The 15,267-nt window shown below is 36.4% G+C and overlaps 2 protein-coding genes and 1 gene segment (V, D, J or C); 1 reads left to right on the forward strand and 2 right to left on the reverse strand.

Moving 5' to 3' along the window:
- Nucleotides 1-948: 948 nt before the first annotated feature.
- Nucleotides 949-4,464, reverse strand: LOC122341774. The segment is given in 2 exon segments: nt 949-1,545; nt 4,320-4,464. Coding segments are annotated over 2 exon segments (408 nt in total).
- A 2,631-nt stretch (nt 4,465-7,095) lies between these two features.
- On the forward strand, nt 7,096-11,667 carry aldh3b1 (aldehyde dehydrogenase 3 family, member B1). The gene is made up of 10 exons (XM_043234624.1): nt 7,096-7,230; nt 8,116-8,288; nt 8,375-8,485; nt 8,679-8,799; nt 9,253-9,338; nt 9,470-9,551; nt 9,635-10,027; nt 10,507-10,673; nt 10,779-10,878; nt 10,960-11,667. The coding sequence occupies exons 2-10, from the start codon at nt 8,127-8,129 to the stop codon at nt 11,157-11,159; spliced, it is 1,422 nt and encodes a 473-aa protein (XP_043090559.1). The 5' UTR covers nt 7,096-7,230; nt 8,116-8,126; the 3' UTR covers nt 11,160-11,667.
- LOC122341259 (caseinolytic mitochondrial matrix peptidase proteolytic subunit) lies at nt 11,651-15,199 on the reverse strand. The gene is made up of 7 exons (XM_043234627.1): nt 15,088-15,199; nt 14,630-14,731; nt 14,407-14,478; nt 14,230-14,326; nt 13,239-13,426; nt 13,057-13,162; nt 11,651-12,950 (listed from the first exon to the last, which is right to left on the reverse strand). Exons 1-7 carry the CDS (start codon nt 15,097-15,099, stop codon nt 12,724-12,726), a joined length of 804 nt encoding a protein of 267 aa, XP_043090562.1. The 5' UTR covers nt 15,100-15,199; the 3' UTR covers nt 11,651-12,723.
- Nucleotides 15,200-15,267: the final 68 nt, after the last annotated feature.

Consider the following 15,267-nt stretch of genomic DNA (forward strand, 5'->3'; position numbering starts at 1 on the left):
TGAGTGTGAGATAACAGCCTAGATAGATTCTGACTCTGTATGTACACATCATCCATTTGAAAAAGATGTCTTAGGTCTTAGGTTTATTTGGCTCATAGTTATACTGTGCTGCAGCGCCATCTCCAGGTTCTTGTTTTTCTCATTATTCCTCCCCTGTTTTTGTACAGTTCATTACGTTTTTTGCATCATTGTGTCTCTTGCACAGTAATATACAGCTGTATCTTCTGTTGTCAGACCAGAGAGTTTCAGGTACACCATGCTGTTTGAATTATCTCTAGTGATTTCTATTCGTCCCTCTACACTTTTAGCATACACTGTTTTACTGGCATCATACCAGATAACCCCCATCCAGATCAGTGCTTTCTCTGCTGGCTGTCTGATCCAGTGCATGCCATACTGTCCAAAATTAAATCCAGATCCTTTACAAGAGAGACTCAAAGTTTCTCCAGGCTTTTTTGAGACAGGACTTGATGGGATGGACTCCAGGCTTTGACTATAAACACCTAAAGCAAGAAGTTACAATGACCTGTCAGCATTTATCATATACAGTAGATCTATTAATCTATTAGTAAAATCCAGAATTAGGAGGCAGAAATAAATACACATAATACACAGAAAAACAAATTGTGTATACATACTAGCAAAGCACATCAGAAGAAAAAATAAGAATGAAATGTCAGCCATTTCAAATGATGCAGAAAAATCAGCTGCTACAGTGTCATTGAAAACTGCTGATAGAAATACTGTACATAATGTCATTTACATTTGGGCGGAGCTTTAAAATCTAATTGATAAAAGATGGCGAGACACACGGAACCTCTTTTTAATATACATTTTTAATATTATTATTAATACTGATTGTTATAAATAATATAGCAATATAAATAAAAATATACATTATGAATTTATATATATTTTGTTGTTGTTGTTGTTGCTTTCTTTTGTTTTATTTTGTTTTTTACTTTCGTTGCATCCAATTATTATTGTGATGCTTATGAAGCAATATTGTGTTTCTGACTACTATTGTTTAACAACAATATCAACAATAAATCATAAATCTCACACATATAAAAAATAGCAAATAAGGGTGAAGTACTGCAAAAATTGATGATTGGTAATTTTTTTATTGATTTATTTATTTTGGTGTAAATTATTTTTAGTGATTAGGTACAATTATCTGAAAGACATAATTTGTAATGCGATGATGGTGTTTTTGTACAGGAATCTTGTTAGCGTCTGTCACTGTGTGTCTGGCACAATAATACACAGCTGTGTCTTCAGCTCTCATATTCTGTCCTTTCAGTGTTATTGTGTTACTGGAAGTGTCTCTGCTGATACTGAACTTGCTTTTCAGGGAATCCTTGTAGTATAAGTCTCCATCATAGTCGATCAATCCAATCCACTCCAGAGCTTTTCCTGCAGGTTGACGAATCCAGGCTGTAGCATAGCTTGTAACTGAATAGGAGACTTTACAGTTGATAGTGAGAGCGGCATCAGGACGAACAGTCAGAGACTCAGGCTGAGTGAGTTCTTCTGAATCAATACCTGTATCAAATCAAATAATATCTGTTAACAAGAGAGCACTGCGTTTAAAGACAGAAGTTTTTAGCAACAAAATGGTGTATCACACAGAAAGTAGACTAAACTTACAGGATATGACTGCCAGAAACAACACTAAAGATGAAGAGATCATGGTTTGTTTCACAGTTTGAAAGAACTGAAGTGATTCTTCACTCTCTCTAGTGATCAGATGAATGTATAAACTGACTCATGACTGCTGTTTAAATATTCAACAGGAGATTTACATAATCATACAGTGCTACTAATCAAATCTACATGCTACAAAAATATTAATGTTAAGGCTCATATAATTTATTGAGACTTTATGAAATTATTTGTTTAGTTTCTCCATTAATTGATTTTTACATAATTATTCCCATCTTTTCTTATTCTTTTTGAGGTATTGATGACAGAAGTTAGACAGAAAAATAATACAAAACACGTGGGTCAGAAAATGGCAAATAGAATTCAGGGGGCAAGACTAAAGGGTAAATCTAGATACAAGAGCAGAGATCCGATGAGGTACGAACAGGGTCCAAACGGTAGAGAAAAGGGGTAATCCATACACAGTAGCAAAAATCCAAACATGGGCCAAATGGGATATTAAACAAGACTAGAGTAACACAGGCTTGTACTGTAGCTATCTCTAGAAGAGCGATACACACTAAACAATACTCAGCATTTAACTGAGGTTAGAATTGCTATTTATGATGTGTGTGTGTGTGTGTGTAACGTCCATCAGTTGAGTGTGTGATTGGTGACAGCTGTGTGTATACAATCAGTGCAATGGCTGATGGGAAATGCAGCAGTCTGTGGAGTGAGATTGAGAAATAATGGGAAAGTGAGCAAAAGTCAATGGACTGAGTTCATGACAGCTGCACTGAATTTTTCAACATAATATATGGTTTCATGCTATAAAATGATTGTTTGATATTGCCATATGTTTTTACACATATGGCCCACTGCACATCGTGATTTTGCTGAGTTTGACGTGTTCCCTCTAACAACATTTTAATCCAAAAATGTAGTCTTGACCATATCTCTACATTGAAACCTAACCTTACCCATGAGTAATCCCTAAAATCAGAGGAAATGATAGATGAAGGACACTGATGTACAAACACTGAATGTAAGCCTTTGTGTGGCCGACTGCAACTGAATCAGATTTGTAACTCATTTTATGGAGTGCATCAGGTATGTCACAACTTATAACTGATAACATTATATGTTGCCATTGATCTAAAATCACACTTTTAATTTTTTTTATTACATATTGTGTTATTGATTTTTTTTAGACTTTCTTATACAAATAATAACCGTCAACAGCTGTATTTCTCTCTTGTTGTTTTGTGTCACTGTGACTCTCGTGCACAGTAATACACGGCTGTGTCTTCAGTCTGCATGTTTTGGCCTGTTATAGTCAAAGTGCAGCTGGACGTGTCTCAGCATATACTGAACATGTTCTTTAGTCTTGTACTATAATATGCAATTTTTTTCCAGTCCACTCCAGTCCCTCAGAAACGTATTGTATCCATCACTGCAAAGACAAAGGCTGCATGTTGTTTCAGATTTAGTATGGGTTCATATTAAATCTATCATTTTCTGATATTACCGATATAATATGCTAGGACATATGCATACACCACAGATGTGAGGTTATGTATGAGGTTTATGTTTTGCCTTGTCTTTATGTAGGACATGTATAAAAACAAACACATAATGGTTTACCACATTAGGTGCATTTGCAGCAATGCTGATTTAATATCAGTAATGGTCTAACAAAGTGCTCACAGTCCTATATTTCAGTTTAGTAAATAAATATGATAAATATTTACAGTTTATAGACTTGAGCTTTGAAAATAATTAATATTACAAACGTATTGTGTGGTCTGGTAGAGTGTAAGTGTTTCTGGAATAGACCATGGTCATTTTAATTCTGATTTTAGTATGTATGTCTACCTTATAACCTTCCAGCACAGCATCATTTTATAGGTTAAAGTCTTAGGTTAAAGAGATGCTGAATAACAAATGTATGTATGAGCCATTTAAAGGGATAGTGAATTGTAAACATCATAAATTCTGTCCTCATTTAGGCTACTCACCTTCATTTTCTTTGTGTGTACATATAAATGTATTTTTCAAATGTTTCTGTCCGTATAATAAAAGAATAAAAGTCAGTAGATCCAAAAACAACAATGGATATCACTGACCTGACCTAACAAGAATATTCATATTTTAACAATAACCAAAACACAAAACTTACATTACAAATCTTCAAACACTATTTGAGTTTTGTTATCAAACACATAACAGGTTTTATTGTAGACCACGGCTGTGGCTTTTCTGCTTATTGGCCCTTATGTAGGTTTCCTGCTCTTTGGGTTTTATGTAAGTGATTTATCAGATTGTATGAGCTATATGTGGTATCATCTATCTTCTGTCACTAAAACTGAGGAACATTTCTGGAAGAATGGAACATTTTCAGCTCGAAATTCCAAATATTATAATTCCAGAAATTGAAGTTCCAGAAGGGGACTTTTGTGATGTTGAGATGGAAATGGATTATGAATTAGAGATGGATGATGATAATGGGGAGGTCACAGAAGACGAAGAACATGAGACTAAAAGACGATCTCATCCAAAAGCTGGAAATCTAAAACACCAAATCAAGTACAACCGCCAAATGCAGCAAAACCGTCAGCTCTAGTACAAGCTCCAAGGTCCTCGAAAAGTTCAAGTAAAAGATAAAGACTACTTACGCCTCTCTGTGTTCACCATCACTTTCTGCAACTGCCTGTTTCTGGGCACGGCTGCATTAGTATTCTCCTTGAATGTAAAGAGATTTGCTGCAGTTACAACACATTGTGAGCAATGGCTCAAGTTTATGATGTATAGTGATGTTGACAGAATGTCTGCTTAAATGTGTAGTGGATGACTTTAGCCGTGGATTCTACTGCAGCCTACTGTCACAGATGAGAACTGCCGTATAGTCGTATTTGTACAAACCTGTTTTTGTGTCATTTGTACACAGGTTAGTGTCACTGTCACTGTGCTCATCAGTCAGTCGAGACAGTTTCAAATACACCATGTTTTTTGGGATTGTCTCTACTAATATTCTATTCCAATATTCTTCTATTCATCTCTCAAAAATGTTGGTATAGTATTGTCCTTGTCCGCTGCGCCAAACACGGCCCATCCACACCAGCGCTGTTCCAGACCCAGTTCATGTTCAGTGCAGCTTCCAAACGTAAATCCTGATCCTCTACAGGAAAGTTGCTCCAGGCTTTACGTTCACATCAGATACAGTGATGCTTTTCCATCATAGTTTGAGATGGTGTATGGTTTACATTATGACACACTTGTCAGTAAAGCGCAGTAAAAACAGAAGATTTCAAAGCAGGTTGTTGGACATCTTTATTTTTTCAATTGACGTCATGCATATTTAAGACAAAAAGGATGCTTCATAATATTCATACAGGCTAATTTGTCGAACTATGTCAAAGTTGAGAGTATGTACAGATAAAATTAAGACATCTGTTGTAGTTCTTGGTTATCGGCCTGCTTTTCTATAACTCTATTTACAATTGAAACACTCATTTATGAGTAATAACAATATGATTTCACGTGGTATAATTTTTAATACAGTAGCTGTTCAAATTCATTCATATTTGGCCACTCTAAGTGGATGTCACTTTTACACCAGATTATTACAATAACATAGGATGTAAAAGTACTAATTTTTAATAATGTAGACTTAAGTATATAATTTAAAAAGATTGCATCAATCTGGTCAAATGTGGTAGATGTTGTAAACTTTAACAAGATTTGGTTAAATGATTTACTCATTAATCATATAAACTTATAACATTCAGCCTATGAAAATATCAAGTTAAAAGGACTTTATTGCACTTACGGGAGACCATATCCTTTCATTAACAAAGAGACAGCTGTATGACCATGCAAAGAGAAAGAAAGAAAGAAATATCAGCCCTCTCAGAGTATAAAAAATTAATTCCCTGGGGCAGGTCCTGAAACCATTTACACCCAAGAGAATATATAGCCAAAGCTTATTTCAGCTCACTGAAACACCCTTAAAACCAGTGAACCTATCAAGCTTAAAACCGTCTTGTTTTGTTAGTCAAAACATTAACAGCTGTGCCATGCACCTGTGCGTTAGCTTTTTTCCCATCAACATTGTATTTTGGGTTTATTTTAATGACTTTTTTATGACTTTTAATATACATTAAAATATACATATACATAATATACATACAAATCATAAATTGTGTAAAAATAAGTAACTAATTAACATAAAGAAACAATTTATACACATATATATATATATATATATATATATATATATATATATATATATATATATATATATATATACATACATATATATATATATATATATATATATATATATATATATATATATATATATATATATATATATATATATATATATATACATACATACATACATATATACATATATATATATACACACACTCAGAAATGTTTTTATTTTAATACAATGTGATGCATTAGGACATTTAGCCACTAAACAATGTAGCTTGTATACCTGAAAAATATTTCAAGAATCATCTAAACAACCTTTTTGATATTTATATTCACCAGGCAGATCAAAATTCACAGAAAGCAGAAGTAAAATAACATTAATCACTTCCTTTCAGGAATCATAAGATCACATCCCTGCAGACAATAAATTAATGCTACTTACATTTTACTTAATTGTACATCCATATATCAGGGTTTTGCATATCTTAAAATGGCTTTTAAAAATCTTCATTCATCTTCCATATTTAAAGCCATATAAAGGTGTAAATTCAGGGCATGCATTGCAAAAATATGTTCCCCAGTATTGTTTTTTTCTTTCAAATACAAATATCTAGACATCATTTAATCAAGATATATTTAATTAAACAAAATCAAAAGAATTTCTGCTCAAAACAAGAACAATGGGGTGCACTAAAACATCCCTCTTTATCAAGCTGACATTACATGTTTGTTATTTTTTCACTTTGTCATTATTATTATTATTATTATTATTATTATTATCATCATCATCATAAATTCCACACTAATTAAATACCACATTGATTGGCTTAAGACTTTTACACTGATTTTTTTTTTTTGTAAATGTAAAGGTAAAAGTAAACGCCCGGTTTGACAGGTTTAGGTTAAGATATTTAAGCAGCTTTTATTCTGACTTGGACGAAAACGTTACATCTTGAGACAAAACAATGGAACTGAAATATATCAATGTGTCTGAGACACTAGTCTTGCTTTAATCAAATTATTCTAATAATAAAGAAGTTTCAGAGCCTGATAATGCATTATTATGTGCGAATGTAATATAAGCTAGGAAAACATTTCGCTATATTACAATATTATTTAAAAATACACAAATGTGCTGTGTCGTTTTCATAGGCTATAACTAAATAAATATATATATATATTTTTTAAACCATATATCTTTTTCTTGTTCCTGTTGCAATATACTAAGCAGCCGGTTTTTCGGGCTGCAGTACGACTTAAAGATACCAAACTCGACAAACTTGAATTTTCTGAATGAAACGCGAAAACCCGGAACTCATCTTCACTCTTCACGTGTTACAGTGAAAAAAACATTGGGCTGTTCAAGTAAGTGATGCTTTTTCATTAAAAAGGTACGCTTATAAGATTATTCTCATTATGTAAAGTTCGTCGCGCTTGTGTAATCTTGCAAAGAGCTTCTGATTTATCATGGGCGTTTTGTGAAAGACAACGACAGCAGCGTTTTGTTGTTTATTTGCGGTTGTTGTCTAGTTCGTACGTTATGCTGGATTGCTGTGTCTTGGCAATAAGCAAAAAGTAGGCTAAATACAACAGCGTTGTGAGATCTAATATCAGAGCTGAGAGAACAGTGGCATGCACGCAACAAAAAAACTCTTATCTCATCCTGTGTGTCTGGTTCTCGTAAAGAAAGAGAAATGGGATTTAGATTTTTTTTTTTTTTATCCTGTTATATGAGTAGGCATGTGCCCAAAGAATCATGAAAAGAATAAATAATGTAAATGGGCGAGGCTTCGTGATCTGGAAGCTGAGGTGCGAAGTAACTTAAATAATAATTATACTTATCTATCCACCGTGTATTTTCGATTAGTAATCCAATAGAGTATGTTAGTGTCTTTTCGTTCATTGTTTTATTTTCCAGACATGCAACCGCTGGATATCAACGGTGTTGTTTGATTCGTGTTACTTTTCTCAGCGCTGGTCAATATGGACTAATCACAGTGGTTTTTGATTGCTGTGTAATCGTGTGTTTTGTAGTTTTGTAGACGGAGGTTGCCGCCTTGTGGGGACACAGCACATTTAAATGATTTCTAGGCGACTTTAAGTACAATGAGTACAAATGTGGGAGAAGGATTTAATTTTCAGGACTACATGCATCAAACCACGGAGCATTGAACCAAGCATATCTCTAAGACGTTATCTGAAGTGCTTCACCTTTTTTAAATCTTGACCTTCTCTGCAACACCAACACAGGTATTCTTGCTATGGAGGGCCAGAAACAGGTGCTGGAGAGGCTGCGGGGCTCTTTCCGCTCGGGTGTGACCCTTCCTGTCCACTTCCGGTTGACTCAGCTGCAGGCCATGATGTCGCTGTTTGAAGACAATGAAACCCAGATTTTGCAGGCAATGCATGACGACCTTGCTAAGGTATGAATATGCACAGGTTGACACACAAGTAGGCCTACTTTTAAAACCAACGCACAAGTGAAGCTTCATTCTCATCTGTCCTGTAGCCCAAGTTTGAGGCAGTGCTGTCAGAGATTGATATAGTGGTGAATGACCTTTGCTACACCATCAGCAACCTGCAAACCTGGATGCAGCCCACTTATGTGGGCACGAACTTGGTGAGATGCACAGCAATATATAGCCTAATTATATCAGTTGTGCTGCAATTAACACCGGCTGTAATATGAACTACTGTAAATACTCCAGTGATATTTTTTAACAGATACCCTTCAAGGTTCTGGTGAATGCAGATGTAAGATTGACCTCCTTGAAAATGCTTTCATTTGGTCCCTCATTTCATCTGTATTCCAGGCAACAAAGCTGGATGACTGTTTTGTACGCAGGGAGCCATTAGGTGTTGTTTTGATTATTGGAGCATGGAACTATCCTCTTCAGCTAATTTTGGCACCTTTGATTGGTGCGATTGCTGCAGGTACTATCTGCATTTTTTCCTGTTAAATTTCCTTACATCAAGGGAATCATTGAACCTAGTTTTGTTTTTTTTTAAGGGGCACTAGTGACAGTTTAGCACTTCTTCATACGACTCGGCATCATGAGGTCTAGTGGTGTAATTTTATAGTAAACGATAAACATTTTATAATAAACCAAGCAAGATTGCAACTGAACTTGACTGCCAGTGAGCTCCCTGCAGTTTCATACATGGAAAACAGAGCAACTGAGTTTTTTGATTAAAAAAACCAAACCCAAATGAGATAATTTTGTTATAATAAAAATTTACTTAAGTTTTCACTACTTCATCTACTTTGAGAAACTATTAATTTTGTTCACCTTTCAACTTAAACTGTAAAGAGTGTCTTTTGGAGATCGGCTCAAAGATTTGAGGAGGCGTATATGCAATATGTTTAACATCTTCTTTTTTTATCAGGTAACTGTGCTATTCTGAAGCCATCGGAAATAAGTCGAGCAACCGAAAAGCTTCTTGCTGAACTCATTCCTAAGTACCTGTCCCAGGTAACCCGTGGGAAAGAGCCATCTAACCTAGAATTTCTTAGTCTCGTGGTGCTACTGTGTTCGCGGTAAGCTCTGTAAACCTTTTCTCGTGCTGCAAATGCTTTGTTTGTGTGGTGTGTTTTGTTTCGCAGGACTGTTATGCAGTCATTTGCGGTGGAGCAGAAGAGACCAAGACATTGCTGGAGAATAGATTTGATCATATCTTCTACACAGGTTAGAGCCTGCATTGATATCAGTGACAGAAAGTTGTCACCTTTCCTTATCTGTTTTAACATCCTATGTCTAACGTCCTGCAGGATCGCAGTCGGTGGCTCGTTGCATCCTGCAGGCCGCAGCGGTGCACCTCACCCCAGTTACTCTGGAGCTGGGCGGAAAGTGCCCCTGTTTGATATATGGCCGGCTAGACATGAGAGCTGCTGCAAAGAGGCTGGTGTGGGCCAAGTTTTTCAATGCCGGGCAGAGCTGTGTAGCTCCAGATTATGTTTTATGCACTGCTGAGACGAGAGACATGCTGCTACCTCTTATAAAAGAGGCTCTAGAGGGTTTCTACGGATCCGAGCCCCAGCAAAGCCAAGACATGGGTCGTATTGTGACAGACAGGCACTGGGACCGACTGGTTGAGCTGCTAAAAAAGTCTAAGGGAAAGATAGTGATAGGAGGAGAGAGTGACAAAAAGGCCAAGTACATTGGTAAGCAAGCATGGTTACATATTCAGAATCTGTAATCAAAGATCGGGGTCAGTAAGACTTTTTACATTTATTTTAAGAAATATTTTTGTTAGCAAAGACACATTAAACTGATCAAAACTGTAAATGGAAATCTCTCTTCAGTTAGTTTTGGCAGTTTGAAGCGGCTGACCAATGCAATGATAACTGTATTTTCTATCAAATAAATACAGCCTTGGTGATTGAGACTTTTTTTTCGAAAAATTTAAAAAACCTCGCCAACACCACACTTTTGAAACAGTTGTTTCATCATACTAATATCCAACTTTTACTGTTGCTGCAGTATGCAGAATGCATTTTCAGATGACAAGTTTCTGCATGACCTCCTGAATTTCCTTAAATGTGTGGTATATATTTATATAAAAAAAAAAAAAGTAGTAGGCAGTCGAAGTAGTATTGCATTCTGAACTTTCTCTCTTGTGCTTTTTCATGGACCATCTCAGCCCCCACTGTGCTCGTTGATGTCAAGGAGTCAGACGCTTTAATGCAGGAGGAGATTTTTGGCCCCATCCTCCCCATTCTGACCATCAAGTCTCTCGATGAAGGAATCGATTTCATGAACGAGAGGGAAAAGCCGCTGGCGCTCTACGCTTTCTCTGATGAGTCTCAGGTAAAAAAATGAAAAGGCCAAAGTTCTAAACACGAGTAAAGCGAGAAGTAAGCAATGAAGCAGTGCGTATCTCTATTAGAATAAGGTTTATATATATTTGTTAAGGTTGTCACTACAGTTCTTGAGAGGACCAGCAGCGGAGGCTTCTGTTCAAATGATGGAATAGTTCACATGACCCTCTCTGGATTACCCTTCGGAGGAGTTGGTAAGGTTGAATGCATTCCCTTAATGCAACAACTGTAATGCTTTTTCCCCTCAGGTGAGTGAAATGTGATTTTTAACCCAGGTGCCAGTGGGATGGGTAACTACCACGGTCGCTGGGGCTTTGAGACGTTCAGTCACAAGCGTGGCTGCATGCTGAGGGGCTGGGCTCTGGAGCGCGTCAACGTGCTGCGCTACCCCCCCTATAAAGAAAGCAATCTCAGCTGGCTGCGCTGGGCCACCACCGCCAAGAAGAAGGGGTGGGCAGGATGTTCTGTTATGTGACGCTCGCATTGAGGATGGCCAATTTTTTTTTTTTTTTTTTTCAATTGCGATATCATGCAAAACACCACCAGAGGTCAGTATTGAGAAAGGTTGCTTCTTCTGGATACTTCTGTTGTGAGAGAAAAGAGGCCATTTACTAGCAAAATTATTTTAACTACCATTGTTCAAATACACTACTCATGGGCTTATTTGCATCTGAATTAAAAAAAATCCAGTCTTTCATAAAACAAATTATCCATACTTGTTATTGAACACTAAGGTGAAAAGCATTACATTATTTAGTAAGGTAATGTAGCATCTTTACTGTTACAATTGAATTACTGCTACCATAAACATGTTTTTCTATAGCAGTAGCTCGTACTATTTGAGGGTTATTCTATTGAAATATGAAATATATCGAAAAATCTCAAGTACCATTTCTAGTTTGAGTTGTATACTTGTCTGATTTTTATCTTCAGAGTTGAGTACAAAAATAAAATGAGACAAACATGTTTGCCCCCGCAGAAAACAAGTGTTTGATTATTTATTTATATTATTATAAATGCATTTTTTTTTTTGGTTTAAGAAACAGCTCAAAAACACACAATCTGGTTTCCATACCAACCATGGACTATGGGGAAATAGCATCACATACATCATATTGTGTAAATTATTTTGGCATACATTACTGTTTTAATAGCTTGGGGTTTGTAGAAATATTTTCAAAAGGTATCCTATGCTCATAAAGCGTGGATTAATTTGGTCAAAAATACAGTAAAATAGTATGATTATTACAACTGTTTTTGTTTTCTATTTGAGTATATGTTAAAATCTAATTCATTCTATTGCTCTAGGCTGCAGCGTCACATGATCCTTCAGAAATCCTTCTAATACACAGATATTAATATACAGATAATAAGCATGTTAAGCTGTGCTGTTTTATACTTGCAGAACTCATGGTCCATTTTTTTAATGATTCTTGTTGAATAGAAAGCTCCAAAGAACACTGTTTATTTGAAATAGACATTTTGGAACTGCTTATCAAATCAATGCGTACTTGTGAATTTTTTTTTTATATTATTTCATGCAGTCCCAAGTGTTTTTGACTTTTGGGAAATTATTTAGATTGAAAAGTTAAAAAGACAGGAAAACCACCCTTAATTAGCCAATTATTTATTTGAATATTTATCTATAAAATCTCTGGATTTAAATTGTTTTGACCTGGATTATATTAAACAACGGGCACATTTATAACACACACTCCATCAAAATAATAGGCTTCAAACCCGGTGTTCTCATGTTCCCATGAACCTAATTCTTGCTAAAGATACCTATATTTGTACAGTATACAAATATAAGGCCTAGACTGAGTATCTTTACATTTGCATCTTTAAAGCCCAGATTCCATTAGTGTCTCAGGACTAAGCTTAGATTTAAAAAAAAAAAAAAAAAAAAAAAGGTACAAAAAGAAGGTCACAAGGTTCAGATATGACGTGTGAGCTGGTGACCGTCCCTTCAAACACCTGCCAAAACAGACACTGAACCAGTGATGCAGTAGTTCACTCGCTCCTGCTGGGAGTCTATTTCAGGGCTCGGGCTTGTATGAGGAGGCAAGGTTGTTTCCGGATTGACCCGGCTCAGAGGCTTGAGGTTGAGGGGAGGTGGATGCGCTTGCAGGGCTTGTGGGCTCTTTCTGAATAAGTTCTGGCTCATCCTGCCCAGCCTGTGGTGGATGAACCAGGACTTTGTCAATGATCCCGAAATCCTGCGCTTCCATTGGGCTCATGTAGCGGTCTCTCTCCATCACGCTCTCTAATTGAGGACAACAGAACACAGTAAATTGATGACGTCCAGAAGTTAATCACCAAATGTATAAAAGAAAATACAGTATTTGTAGATTAGTACAAGAAAAAAGTACCTATAGTCTCCAAAAGCTGCCCCGTGTGTTTACAATAGATGTTGTTGATCTGTCTTTTAAGCTTGAGAATCTCCTCAGCCTGTATGGCAATATCTGTTGCTTGCCCCTGAAATGACAAATATCGGTGTTCATTTGAAAAAGCACTTCCCCTGTTTTTGTCTTCGTTTGTCCCCTAATCTTACCCTTGCTCCACCAGAGGGCTGGTGCACCATGATTCGGGCATTGGGCAGGGAATGCCTCATGCCTGCGGTTCCTGCGGCCAGAAGCAGGCTGCCCATACTGGCGGCCTGACCCACACACCACGTAGATATGGGATTTAAGATGTACTGCATAGTGTCATAGATCGCGAGTCCAGCCGTGACCACACCCCCTGCAAGACAAAAAAACATGAGGATTGCATGCTCCAAAACATCTCTGTCTGGAATATCAAACAGAAAAAAAAACGTACTTATTCGCTTTTTCATACTACTTATTCTACATGCCAAAGCAGCTGTTAGAGCCTGTAAAACCTGACTTATTTTAGACGTAAATAAAATCAAATTTTCTGGAAAAGGAGTTTACTGCACCTGTAAGCAAAATCTTGTTTGTATATAGTGGTTTTTGTTATTTTCTGTGTGTATCGTATTTGAAAGCCTTTCTGACCCAGGACCACAAAACCAGTCATAAGTGTTCTTGTTTTTGTTTTTTATTGAAATTTATACATATGAATGGAGAATAAATAATCTTTCCATTGATGTATGGCTTGTTAGGATAGGACGACATTTGGCCTAAGTACAACTATTTAAATATATCTGGAATCTGAGGAAAATCAGCTTTAAAGTGGTCCAAATGAAGTTCTTAGAAATGCATATTACTAATCAAAAAGCGAATCAAGGCTGGTTTTGTGGTCCAGAGAAACATCAGATAACACTTGAATAGAAAAGAAAAAAAACACTAAAACTTCATTTAGAAAGCCAACTGAGCAGAAATATTAAATGTGGTCCAGCTTAAGATATTTATATGGCCAGCATATGATCTAATGGATTACCATACAGGTATCAAGCGATATCATAATAGCAGAAAATGTAAAACTGCACAGATTAAGACCATGAACTGGCAACTGAATAAACGTAATGATCACAATACAAAGCTCCTACAATCTTTTTTTCCTGTTGATGCAGTTGTTTTTCTCACCAGGACTGTTGATGTACATGTGTATGGGCTTGTTGTTGCTCTCAGACTGGAGAAAGAGCAGCTGAGCGATAACTAGGGAAGCTACAGAGTCATCGATCTAGATTTGGAGAAGAGCAGAGAAACAGATAAAGGGCTTTCTGAAGATCATTCTGTGTCTTTCCTTGCATTTTAACTTACTGGACCCATAACACAAATGATTCTCTCTCGAAGCAGCCTTGAGTAGATGTCGTACGCACGCTCTCCTCTGCCCTGAAACGGAAAAGAAACTTTTTAAATAGCTTTCAAGCCCCCGCAACACTAAATAGCTGCATCTTTAACAAGTAAACTTTTGAAGTTACCATTAAAGGTTACAAGTGAATTTTTATAATAGATGATCAGCAATGGAGAAGAGTGCTCTTACCGTCTGCTCCACAACTATTGGTATAAGTGGACTTCTCCATGGCGCGCTCTGATGAATGGACCGACTGACTTTGAGTGCAGGAACTCCACATTGTAAGACTCTCTATAAAAACAACAGTCACGAGAATTATGATCAGTGGTCAAAAAGACAGACTGCATTGTGTATGCAAGGTCGTTTTAGTGGCGAGCTTGACATTACAGCATTCAACAGAAACAAATCACAGAGTGATGACATTAGTTTCGCTGAAAACGAGCGAAACCTATATAACATTAGCTAAATTAAATGTAGATGAACATAACCTAACTTAACATAAAGCACTCCTGTTAGCAAAACAATAGCGTGTGTATCATAAGTGACATTGCTGCTATACTACTGAGTTGTTTCACATATAGAGACGTATTAATTTTAATTATTTTAGAATTCATTTTTAATATAGAAAGGATTATTTTAATACTTACACGCAACAACATGTTTCTGTTGAGCAACCCTCACGCGACCCCTACTAACCCGGATGTGATATTCAGCAGCTTGATAGGGAAGCCAGAGAGCCTCTAATGAAGAAAGAGATGGTGAAGTCGAGAACGACGTTTGCAGGTCCAAGTGTCGTAAAATGGTCAGTAAAAAACCGCTGTTAATAT

This window comes from Puntigrus tetrazona, chromosome 3 (genome assembly GCF_018831695.1).
Source record: "Puntigrus tetrazona isolate hp1 chromosome 3, ASM1883169v1, whole genome shotgun sequence".
NCBI lineage: Eukaryota > Metazoa > Chordata > Actinopteri > Cypriniformes > Cyprinidae > Puntigrus > Puntigrus tetrazona.

What these genes read in the sequence shown, in the direction of transcription:
- aldh3b1 (XM_043234624.1), top strand. Translation starts at nt 8,127, where the DNA reads ATGGAGGGCCAGAAACAGGTGCTGGAGAGGCTGCGGGGCTCTTTCCGC. An exon ending in TTCCTAAGTACCTGTCCCAG is followed by an intron (nt 9,339 to 9,469) that starts GTAACCCGTGGG and finishes TTTGTTTCGCAG; the next exon opens with GACTGTTATGCAGTCATTTG. An exon ending in CAAAAAGGCCAAGTACATTG is followed by an intron (nt 10,028 to 10,506) that starts GTAAGCAAGCAT and finishes GGACCATCTCAG; the next exon opens with CCCCCACTGTGCTCGTTGAT.
- LOC122341259 (XM_043234627.1), bottom strand. An exon ending in TCATTTGTGTTATGGGTCCA is followed by an intron (nt 14,327 to 14,406) that starts GTAAGTTAAAAT and finishes CTCCAAATCTAG; the next exon opens with ATCGATGACTCTGTAGCTTC. An exon ending in CATGTACATCAACAGTCCTG is followed by an intron (nt 13,427 to 14,229) that starts GTGAGAAAAACA and finishes TTTGTCTTGCAG; the next exon opens with GGGGTGTGGTCACGGCTGGA.